Source organism: Myotis myotis, unplaced genomic scaffold (genome assembly GCF_014108235.1).
Source record: "Myotis myotis isolate mMyoMyo1 unplaced genomic scaffold, mMyoMyo1.p scaffold_m19_p_6, whole genome shotgun sequence".
Taxonomy (NCBI): Eukaryota; Metazoa; Chordata; class Mammalia; order Chiroptera; family Vespertilionidae; genus Myotis; species Myotis myotis.
The window spans coordinates 72720932-72733598 of NW_023416368.1; the positions used below are offsets into that span (position 1 = coordinate 72720932).

Below are 12667 nucleotides of genomic sequence, written 5' to 3' on the forward strand. Positions count from 1 at the left end.
TATTCTGATAATGGAGTAGGACATGTAGGTTAGAGTATAATTATAATAATACTAGAGGCCCGATGCACGAAGATTCGTACAAGAATAGGCCTTCCTTCCCCTGGCTGCCAGCACTGCCTTCGCTCCAGCTGGAGCTGCCTTTCCGCCTTCACTCTGGCCAGAGCCGCCTTTCTGCCTCTCGCCTTGTCGTGCCAATTTGCATATTCCCTCCTTATTGGCTGTGGGCACCGCCATCTTTGCTGCAAAGTTATGGTCAATTTGCATATTCCATCTTTATTAGATAGGATATTTACAAAGTGCTATGGTTCACAAAGAAAAAAGCAATTAACACCAGTGGTAGTATGATAAAGACAGTCTTTGATAGCTTTGAGGAAGAAAATATACTTGGAGTGCATCTTAGAACTTAGATACAGAAGGGAGAGAAGGATATCACATAAAGAACAGCTTATAAAAGGTAAAGATAGACTAGGCACTACATTGAAGGAGATGAGGCTTTAAAGAAAAGCTGAGGCTAGATTATGAAGGGTTTTATATGCCATGCTAAGGAGGCTTTACTTAATTTTGTAGAGAAGAGAGGCATTAAAAGCCTTTAAATAATGGTATCAGAAGTTTGTACTTTATAAAGACAAGCTTGTTGTATCTGAAGGAAGTTCCAGTAGTCCCCAACTTTAGGGGATATGCCTCCCCAGCAGGCATCTGGAAACACTGGACATTATTTGTATGCCACAATGACAGGGAAGCCACTGGCATCTAGTAGGGAAAACCCAAGTATGTCATGTCCTACACTGCATGAAGCAGTCTCCTATAATGAACAGCCTTCCCCAAAAGCCAGTGCAGTGGGACCTCCACTGTGAAACAATGAATTGCTAATTTAGCAAATGTTTAGTAAAAACTTAAGGTTTTTCATAGACAAAACATTTAAAAAATTCTACTCGCCTAAATTTAAAAATAACCAAGAACAAATCCTTATTAAGTATAGGAAGTAGTAAAAAGAATACTGTCCAATTGGAGAAGGTTCCATTTCAAATAATGGCCAGATAAAGCTGGTCTTTCAGACCATCCCTCTAACAGATAAAAATCACAAACTCAGGACAAAAAATGTCAACTACCTCAAAGTAATGGGAAGCAAGCTAAAAATAGGCTGATGGCTCTAGCCCAGGGTTGGGCAAATTTTTTGACTCAAGGGCCACAATGGGTTCTTAAACTGGACCGGAGGGCCGGAACTAAAGCATGGATGGAGTGTTTGTGTGAACTAATATAAATTCAAAGTAAACATCATTACATAAAAGGGTACGGTCTTTTTTTTTTTTAGTTTTATTCATTTCAAACGGGCCGTAGTTTGCCCACGGCTGGCTTAGGCCAATGGACTGAAGGGTCCCGGGTTCAATTCCAGTCAAAGGCACATACCTTGTGCAGGCTTGATTCCCTGCCTGTGGGAGGCAACCAATCAATGTGTCTCTCTCACAGATTACCATGATGTTTCTCTCTCTCTGCTCTCTGTCTCTCCTCATCCCATCCACTCTCTAAAAAAAAAAAAGGCAATGGAATATTCAGGTGAGGATTAACAACAAAAATAAATTAAAATTAAAATAGGCTGATGCAACAGAGAACACTTGGAAGAAAATAGCAGTGAGTGACTTCCCCAATTCTTATAGCTCTTAGCCTAAGGGCAGTCCCCATTCTGTACCACAGGAGCCTATAGCTTTTCTGACTTGAAGAACCATAGGACACAGTTGGGGCAATGGTAGCTGCTAAAAAGTGAAGGAAGAAATAATGGAAGGAAAGAACCAGAGAAAAAGCCTAAAGTCCATGTATAAACTCTGCCCCAAACTCTTGGCTGATCTCTGAAGCATGCATGCATAGGAGATATTCCAAGTACAGCAGCTAGGTTAAAGAACTAAACTGAGATGTGAGCTGCCACCAATTGCAAGGGAGCAAGAACTTACAACAGAAATTCAGCCAAATTAACTGCCAACATATTTAAAAAGAAGTCTTTGAAGAAACATATCAGAATCCAGGGTTTCTACATTTTATTCACCATGTCCAGGACAAAATCTAAATTACTAACCTATGAAGAAACAGGAAAATATAATCTACTCATAAAAGACAATCAAGGAAGACGGTCACTAAGATGATCTCGATATTGAGATAAACAGAAAAAGATGTTAAAGCAGCTATAATAACTATGTTTAAGATTGTAAGAGAAAATGTGCTTGTAATGAATGAAAAGGTAGAAAGTAGCAAAGAAGTATAAATTATAAAAACTAAATGAAATTTCTAGAACTAAAAAATATAGTAATTGAAAGAATAAAAGCTCATTGAATGGGCTTAAAATAATGATTACCAGAGAGTAAGTGAACTGGAATATAATAGATCAAGAGAAGCAATCCAATTGGGGGGGATGTAGGGGAGGGAAAAAGTCAACAGAACACCACAAATATGTGAGACATCAAAAGGCCAAGCATATGTCTAAAGAAGGAAAGGAAAGAGAAAATTAGGCTGAAAAACTATTTTACAAAATAAAACAATGAGAGGAAAATGACATTATTATGCACAGGGGGAAAACAATTTAAGTACTACTGACTTTTCATTAGAGACAAAGGCGGGGAGGCAGAACAATGACACGATGTCTTTAAAGTGCCAAAGAGTGTGGGGGAGGGGAAGTGTTGACACAGAAATATATTCAGCAAAAATATTCTTCAAAAAGAAAAACAAAACGGCATTTTTATATATAAAAGAAAATGATGACACTTAACTGCCAGAAGACCTGCACTGTAACAAACATTAAAGTTTTTCAGGCTGAAATGACTGATACTACCGAAGAGAAAGGAATAAGAGCATTAGAAATCATGGTGTGGGTAAATATAAGAGTATTTTTCCTTAATTTATTTAAAATATATATGACTGTACAAAGCAAACTATAAACTCCACAATAAAATGATATAACATGCTATTTGTAAGACATGACAAGTATAAAATAACAGGGTAATGAGGTAAACACGCCTATGTGGTTGTTGAGTTTTTATGTGTAGTGGTACAACAGTAACTGTAAACAGGCTTTGTAGAGTTAGCTCTTACCATGGGTTTGTTTTACATAGGTGTGTGCATTTGTGAAGACTCGTTAATTAGTATATTTAAGATTTATGCATTTTATTAAATGTCAATTTTACCTAAAAAGAAAAAAAAAAGCCTTAAAAATTGATCTCTAGCAAATGATATTCAAGTTGAAATCTTCAGGAATGAAGCGTACTGATGTCTGAAACTTATTATGGCCTGTATCCAAAAACATTAAGACAGGCTGATTGATGGACAGAGATGGATAACTATGTGGTAAAGAGTATGCAGTAAAATCTGAATTGCAGAATCTAGGTAGGAGTACATAGAAAAGACAGAAGGAGATAGAGAGGGCAGAGTGCCATGCACTGGAAAATAGAAACGATAATGTTAGCACTACTCATTGTTTGAAAATTTCATATGATAGTTTTGAAGTTAATTAATTAGTTCTGAAAAAGATTAGAATTATTTTGTCATGGAATTCAAAATTATGTACCTGTGAAACTTATTAGAGTATTTGCTTCACAATCTTAGAAAGTGCTTACTTATTACCAGTCGAAAACTCCCTTTGACTTTCAAAAGTTGATTACCTTATGATTTGTCCTTGAAAATTCTTAGTACATCATTCAGTTGTAATATTGACTTAGGGCCAAATCTGGAAGAAAACTGATTCCACACCTCTAGTTATGAGTTCCTGCTCCTCTAGTTCTCTTCCCATAAACTAGCAGTTCTATCCACCACATAGTGTATCATTCCAAAGCTGATGCTTTTCACTTAGAGGTATTTCCAGGGAACTTTTGACTTACTATATAAATATACTGTTATCATTCCAATGTTAAGTGTTTTAATTACTAAATAATTGTTAATGAAGATATACTTCATACATTTCCTCTCCATTAAGCAGTATTTTTCCTCTCATTACCTAACCATGTAACATTTGTGAAGGCAGAGCCCATGTCTAGGTTTCATGCGTACCTACCACAGTGCTTGGCATGTGGAAGACCCTTGGTACATATTTACTGAATGAAAGAATAAAGAATATTTACTATCATTCACGATATCCCTTTCTCAACTGATACTGAATAGAAATCATCAACATTAGGACAATAGTACAGTTTGACTAATTACTTCAAATATAAGTTACAATAATATTTTGTTCTTACATATGTAAATCTTTTTTAACATATTTTGCTATTTTAAATGTTTTAAAGGTTATTGTGACTTGACTAACCCAGAAGTTTTAAAAATTAAAAGTGATAAATTTATATTATAAAAATAAGTGCCTATTTTTCATACTAACAAATCAATACTCTTTTCAAAGTTCAAAGGGAAGAGAAGCTGGTACTGATTGTATCAAAGTAAGATTCAATTTTTATAAAGACTAATAATCTCATATCAGAATCAAAAAAATTTCAGAACTCAGTTTGAGAGAAAAAGGAAAGGTTTTAGTTAAAATCTTTACAATAAAATAATTATGATTATAAATCTCTAGTTAAATATGTACACATTACATGGTATTTTAAAAAAGAATGGAAGTGAATAAAGTTTTTCAGGCAAATCTAATACACAAATATACCATCTTTTAGAGTATAATGTCAGTTTAACATTCTTAAACAGCTGTGTCAGACAATGGCTCTGCTTTGTGCAAACATGATAAGCAAAATTAAGAAAAATTCTGCAAAACTCTTTAGTTCCTCAAGAAAATGACTAAAAAAGAAAATAGAAAAGAAAACAAGATTGTACACTCAAGCTTGATTGTATACAGAGGCTAGAAAGACTGGCACTAATGTAACCCCCATATCTGCTAAATAGGTCCTTGGGTAGCTTTAGTTTGAAGTTAAAAGTTAAAGTCCTAGCAACTGTGCTTTTATGCAGCCACATGGCCAATAAGGTAGATGTTGTCATAAAGGTGCCCTACAAAATCTTCACTAATATTTTGAGCAGCCCGACGAGTATTTCGAATAAATTCTCGTTTTGACATTTTATTCTTCACGTGAGGGCTAGTGAGGTCAATGGAAAGTAGAATCAAAGAGTAGCACAGTACATAGACAGCATCTGGAAGGAAAAAGAAGCATTTCAAAATGTGGTTCCCAAGGCATCATATCATGCAAAAATGTTCATAATTTCAAGAGATCAAGATTAGATTCTAACTATAGGATTACCAAGTCATCTCCGTTTGCCTGGGTCTTTCCCAATTTTAGCACTGAAAATTCTGTGTCCTGGGCAAACAGGGATGCTTGCTTATCCTAACTGAATATCAATTCAGCACTTTCTTCAACTCAAAAGAACTTCAGAATAGTTCAAGAGTTGTCATGAAAACTCACTCTAAATTTTATAAGTTCATAATTGGCTTTAGTTTCATCTTGCTTTCAAATGTGATATTTCCATTCAACTCACCATAAAATATTTGTACTGTCAGTATATTTATCTTCCCATTAAAAAGAAATCACATATTTATTTACATATGCTTTTATAAAACCCTAATTTGAAAGCATCTTTAATGACAAAAATTGTATTAACTTAGTACAATAAGATTTAAACAATTCATGTTAGTAAATTAATATTATTTGAGATAGGCATTTTAAGGGTCTATTGAATTTACATATTAATCTCAAAAGTAAATCTTTTGGGAAAAGATTGCTAAAGCTGAGCACCATGCAACAAAAAACTTTTCTTCTTTATATATATCCTTAGGGCAATACTTGTTGTTTACTATTAAAATAGTAACAAAGTTCATGATGCTTGCTACTACTTGCTACCACTGTGGTGTTTATATTTCAGAATCCTGTAGTCTTAACAAAGCTAACTAAACATTATGTCTATAAGAGAATGTTCAACAAATTTCATATGATAGGTATTTTGTAATCTCTTCTTAGTAAGGTAAGCACAATAAAACTTTTGATATGAAGCGATAAGTAAAGCTATATCATGTGAAAAATATATGTGACTCAGGCTATATTACGCACACAAAAACAATGAACACTAGTCGTATGAAAAACATTTTATTAGAAAAATGGTTTTACCTATGTAATATGTAAATTATTAAAAGTGTTACAAATAATTTCTCAACTTTTTAATTAGACTAGTAAAAATACCAATATTCAATTTTTTAAAATTTATATAGCTAAGTGTAACTTTCCTCCTAAGACAGCATATTAACTATATATAAATGATAGCTATGGCAAACTAAAGTAGTCACTGGTACAAGCAGTAAAATAAGTATTTGTAATTTTTCCCTATAGTGAGAAAAATGTCTCATAAACTACTGTTTTTACCTGAAGGAGGGAATGGGAGAAGGAATTCACTATATATATTCTTACCAGGACTAAGGCCAAGTTCTCTCATTAAATCAGGGTTACAAGCACAGAATCTATGTGAGAACTTTGTTATAAGAGTTTCAAGATATTCCCCACGCTCCTCCGGGGCATGGATGTGACGAAAAAATTCTCTCAGTGCATTGGGCAAGAACTGATTTCTAAAATTATGCAGTGTTACAAGGTCATCCAAGACATCTCTCCTAAAAGAAAAAGACACAGCTTTAGTTAACTTTTCTTATTAATCATCAGTTTTTGAATAAAAATACTTTATTATTGAGCACCAGATCAGCTAATCCTATAAAGTATATATAATTCTTAAATAAAAAAACTGACTGTGAATTATTTAAGGAATTAAATAATTTAAAAGTATTTCATAAATAGAACAAAACAAGGTAAAACTTGTATTTCTAATTATAAAATGAAAAACTAAGATTTTCAATATTGTAAAGGGCAGGTATTTTTCAAGTATCTTCTTGGCTAAGTCCAAATGAGCAACATAATTTTTCAAATTTTAATTATGAAAATAAAGAGTCTTCACCTTCCATATCAATCTACATCACCGGAGGTAACAACTGTTTATGCACACCTTTTACATGTCTACATGTACTGTCTATTGTTCTAGATTTTTTAAAATATATTTTATTGATTCTTTACAGAGAGGAAGAGAGAGGGACAGAGAGTCAGAAACATCGATGAGAGAGAAACATCGATCAGCCGCCTCCTGCACACCTCCTACTGGGGATGTGCCCACAACCAAGATACATGCCCTTGACCAGAATCGAACTTGGGACATTTCAGTCCACAGGCTGATGCTCTATCCACTGAGCCAAACCAGTTAGGGGTGTTCTAGAAATTTTTTTTGCTTATTTTAGATAGTATATGTCAACAGTTTTCTGTCTTAAATTTTTTTTTTTTTTTTTTTTTGTTGATTTGAGAGAGAAAGGAGAGAGAGAAAGACAGAAAGAGAGAGACATTGAGTTGTTGCTCCACTTACATATGCATTCACTGGCTGATTCTTGTACATACCCTGACCAGGATCAAACTCACAACCTTGGTGTATCAGGACAATGTTCTAACCAACTGACCTACCTAGCCAGGGCTCAGTCTCTATACATAGGTCTAACTCCCCTTTTTAATGGCTTCACAGTATCCCATCTTATGAATGTAACAATTCTAATGATACACATTTAGGCCATTTACAATTATATAAATATTTGTGAATAAATATATATATATATATATTATATATATAATTACTAGAGGCCCAGTGCACAAATTCATTCACAGGTGGGGTCCCTTGGCCTGGCCAGTGATCGAGGACTACTGGGGGCCGGCTGGCCAGGAGGAGAGACCCTGGGAGGTTGGCCAGCTGGCCCCCCAATTGGGGCCTATCAGGGGGGTTGGTTGGCCAGGGGGAGGGGCCGTGGGAGGTTGGCGGCCTGAGGGAGGAGCCACGTGAGGTTGGTGGGAGGTTGGCTGTGGTAACGCACTGACTACCAGGGGGGCAGCAGCTCCGGTGTTGAATGTCTGCCCCCTGGTGGTCAGTGCATGTCATAGCGACTTGTTGACCAGTCGTTCCGGTTGTTCAGTCATAATGGTCGCTTAGGCTTTTATATATATAGATTTTTTTTATCAATAGTATTCTAATAAAAAGACAATCTTAGTTAAAAATGCTTCAATCCTTACTCAACTAAACCATGATTATAATCTTTAATATCTACCAGTTGCTTATGGCAGGGATAGGCAAACAACATTTAGTGGACCAAATATGGCCACTGCCTAGTTTTATAAATTAAGTTTTATTAGAACACAGCTATACTCGTTTATGTACTGTGTAAATCTACTTTCATGACACAATGGTAGAGTTATAAGTAGCTGTGACAGAGATCATATGGTCTGTCAAACCTAATATATTTACTAAAAGATAGATCAGTTTCTTTAGAGAAAAGCTGCTGATCCATAGATACCTAGCATTTAAAGTTAAAAAGAATTAATGACACTTTCTTTATGTAAGAGATTTCTTTCAATGACCAGTATGCTGGACTATAAACTCCCCAAAGACAGCGATTATATTTTAATCAAATGCATAACCCTACTTTCTAGCAAAGTTTCTAGAATATGATGAATGCAGATTGCTGTTAAAAACTCCTGAGAAATAAAAAAACCCCTGAAAATTATAATAAAAAGTTAAATACATTTTGAACCATTCATGAGATTAGTATGAGACCTTTAATTAAAAAAATGGTAGTGCAGTGATGTCACATTAAATGTCAACCCAGTATTTTTTATATCCACTGATAACCATAATTTAGAGTAGCGGTCGCCAATTTTTTGGACCTCACGGACCACCGGTTGGTGACCGCTGATTTAGAGCACAGATTAATGACTACCCAGCATCATTTCTGTGTATAACATACTGTTAAATGACACATTTTCAGGATTTTCAAAGTTGTCTGTGACACTTCTGTGCAGTATTGATCTGAAAATATGTATTTCTTACCCCTAGGATTTGTGAGTTTATGATTACAATGTCTATCTGATTTTTATATCGGCAATTTTAGAATTCAGAACTTTTAGTTACCCAATCACTTAGGTTTTATGGCTAGTTATTAAAAAAATACAAAAGGACTGCAGCAATTCAAAAATACTTGGTTTTGATTTACTATTACAAAGATGATGGGCTACCATTTTGCGTGTATGAGTGGGACTATTTTTTATTTTTGCTTTCTTTATAGGCAAGTTAAAGCTCAGAAAAAAATGACAAATTTACAAAATTGTAAATTACAAAAATCTTTTCCCTATCTTTACTCAATTATGCAACCTGGGCATATACCTTGAACTGGGAATTGAATCGTGACCTCCTGGTTCATAGGCCAACGCTTAATCACTGAGCCATGTTGGCCAGGCTTGTAGTATAGGTTTTAAAGTAAAACAACTCACAAAAAATATTACTGAACTCATTTCTGATGAAAACTTTATTTTTTTTACCTTTCATCAAGATAGATTCTCAGTTTTTTCCAATTTAGTGTTCTTGTACAGAAGATAAACTTTGCTATTTCCTTTGGTGAGTCATCTAGGATACCCTTGGACATAAAGTAGTTCACTCCCTAAGGCAGAAATACAAATCTCATAAATAAAATCAGTCTTTATTTATAAACTTAGCAATTAGGCAATAGCAGAACAATAGCTATAATTCTTTCTAGCATTAAATATACTTTGTATAGCTTTAACATGCAAAATACAAGCTAGAACTTGAACTGAAACTATTACTTGTGGCTGACAGTTTACATGCAATGAAAAGTAGGAAATTCAAAGGTAAGACTCCTAAAAAAATCCTAATTAAATTTTCTGGCTCATGTCAGTTAAAACTAACTATACAGAAATACAGCCTAAATTAGAGGAGGGTGTTGAAGAGGGGAGGGAAAAACTACTATATAGACTTCAAAATAAGCCTTATCACAAACACTTTCGCTGTCTAATAAAAAAAAAACATGATTTCTTAAAACTCAGATACATGTTCTAATACACTTTTCAAGGAAATAGGTTCTTGAGAAGATTCTCCAAATGAAAGACTAACAACTTGATTCTGAAAAGAAAAATAATTAAATTATTTAACTTAAAGCAAAGTGGGCACAATTCCCAGGCAGTTTATGGGTTGTTCACTTTGGCTTTAAGCATTGCTATATTCTTCAAGAATTTAGCTCCAATACACACTGATGTAAAACATAAAACAATTTATGTTTTCATAGGATTTATCTTTGAATTTCCTTTTCTCTGCATGCAAAGTTTTCCAGAGAAGCATTACCCATAATTTTGTACCTACTTTAGGTTTAAAACAATGACAAAACATCAACATAAAATCAAACGCTAAAAGCAATCAATGTTCTCTTATGTATATGGAAATCACATTCAAATAACTGCTTTATGTGGATTTGAATGTGCAATTATTGAAATAAAAGGCAGGTGTGTTTATTTCAACTCACAGTTATTCAGATACTTGCATTACCACGAATGCTTATGTCTGGATAATAGCACATTATGTACTGTTAATTGGCAGAGAAAATGACGTAGTATATACACCCAACATATTGTTTTCACACATAAATTCCTTCAGCATTTCTTTCCTTTATAAACACAAACTACTCAGAAATATTAGACACATTAAGAAATCAAAAGTTGTAAGATTTTTATAAAAGACTCTTAAAACCCTCTCATAAAATTTTTACATTAAAATTTTTATAACAACTTGGTACCATGAGGTAATGCTTTGAAAAGTTATAATTATCTATAAATTATAATTCAAAGATAAAGTTTTTTTATAAAACTAATTGTATGAGGCATCAGATAACACCTTAATGAGTATTTTAATAGTATAAAAACAATCCTAAAGCACTGATTTAAAAAATGTATATAAAGAACAGAATGTGATATCATGAAACTTTGTCAACTCGATTGCAAGCTGTATTTTAGACTGCATCCTGTATACAAGGCTAGAGAATATCACATGATCAAGATGGAAAGCCGAATAATTTGTTTGGAATGAGGCTTTCAGAAATTGTCTGAGGGGGCAGGACTAGAGAAATAGTAATGCTTGTTCCATCCTTTCCTCCATTAGTTTGAATAATCGAGAGTTGACTGTATATTTAATTGATCCACCCAGCAAAAATGGTCCGTTTTTTAAATAAAATTCCTGCATTTAAAAGAATAACATATCAGAAGGGCTTAATTTTAATCCAAGTGATTCAAAGATGAAGTGTCAATTAAAGATTATTTAATAGGTTATTTATTCATACCTACTTATAAATCAATATTTAAGACATATAAAACTATTTCTAATCTATTTTTTTAAAAAATTACATAAAATATAGAAAACCACTAATATGATTCATTAAATAGTACATAAATCTCTAATTACATGATAAATACCATTTTAATATCATTTGATGCTTCTTAGTTATAAATTAACATTGGTATCTGCATCAAGTATGTACACTGTTGGTCATTTCCTTTTTTATGGATTACATGTTTTTAGACTTTAATATCTAACCTAACTTGTCCAGGCTTACACATGTGCAAAAGCAATAGAAATGCAAAGGAAATCTTTTAAAAAACATGAAAAAGAAACTCATATGCTACCAATCCAGAGGATAAGTAAAAGACAAAGATAACTGATGTTTCTGGCTTAGATGCAGAGAGAAATGACTGACAGAAAAAAAAAAGTGACAGCAAAAATCCCACAGGTTTTAGAGGGCATCGAGTTGATGGAACAGTGATGTGTATGGTCTTAGAAATGTTAACAGATACAACTAGAAACGTACTGTAGGCAGTTGGCAATTTAATAAGACATAAAGGAAAAAAATGAGGGTTGAAGGTACAGACTAAGGATCTTCAATAAGAAGACTCAGTAAGAGAACAGGTAATGAAGAGAGCAGGGATAGAGTAATGCCCGGAGGGTAAGGTCTCGGAAATGAAAAGTTTACAATGCAATGACATAGTATAATTAAAGGAGCATAGTGTTCAGAAGAGGGACCAAATTTTGGCTCTTCCACTTAATGATTATGTTAACATAAACAATTTACCCAGGAGCCTTGGTTTCCTAATCAATAAAAATTAAAAGGCTATTGTGTGGATATGACAGTGCCTAGTATAGAACATGGCTAGTTTCCTTTGTCTTTTAGATAGCCCAAGGAGACAAAAATGGGAATGAGGGCATGGATTTGGTGATTGAGAGAAAAGAAAGTAGTGACTTTCAAGGTCTCTTTACAAAAATTAATGGGGACTCTCAAGTCCAAGTAGAAGCTAAGGAAGGAACACAAGGCAAGACCATTCACTTGAAAAATGCACTAGTATCAAGGAGGAAAAACATGGCAAAATGAAAGGGCAAAAAGGTACAATGAAGTTTTTCCCAAGAAACAAAAGAAGGAACATCAATGGAGAGAGGAAAAGACTGAAGTGCAGGAAAAAGATGAGATAATGGGAGCAGCAAGGTAGAGAAAAGGGGAACAAGGGAAAGAATTGAAAAGACAGGTGAGTTCACTGTGCTTTCTAAGCCTGACAGACAGGACAGCACTGTTGGTCCAGAGACAAGGGTACCAAGAAAGTGATAAAAGTAGAAAGCAGAGTGCATGTTGTTTTCTTCTTAGGGAGGACAGATGATCTGGAAGGAGTTGGAAAAGAGAGTTGATTGGGATCCTGAAGCAAAATGGTAAAGATTTCTATCAACAATGGTGGAGGGTACAGAAAATCCTTGAAGGCCTGGCGGGTGTGGCTCAGTGGTTGAACATCAGGCTATTAAC

General features: G+C 34.2%; 1 protein-coding gene across 2 annotated transcripts in view; it reads right to left on the reverse strand.

The window, feature by feature from the left end:
- Nucleotides 1-2853: 2853 nt before the first annotated feature.
- The window catches only part of FBXO8 (F-box protein 8), a 40036-nt gene continuing 30222 nt past the window's right edge, over nt 2854-12667 (reverse strand). For both annotated transcript variants that reach the window (XM_036312692.1, XM_036312693.1), the window contains exons 4-6: nt 9360-9478; nt 6375-6571; nt 2854-5109 (exon numbers count right to left, since the gene is read on the reverse strand). In XM_036312692.1, coding sequence (XP_036168585.1) covers nt 4922-5109; nt 6375-6571; nt 9360-9478 — 504 coding nt within the window. In that variant the 3' untranslated portion in view covers nt 2854-4921. The remainder of the gene's footprint in view (nt 5110-6374; nt 6572-9359; nt 9479-12667) is intronic.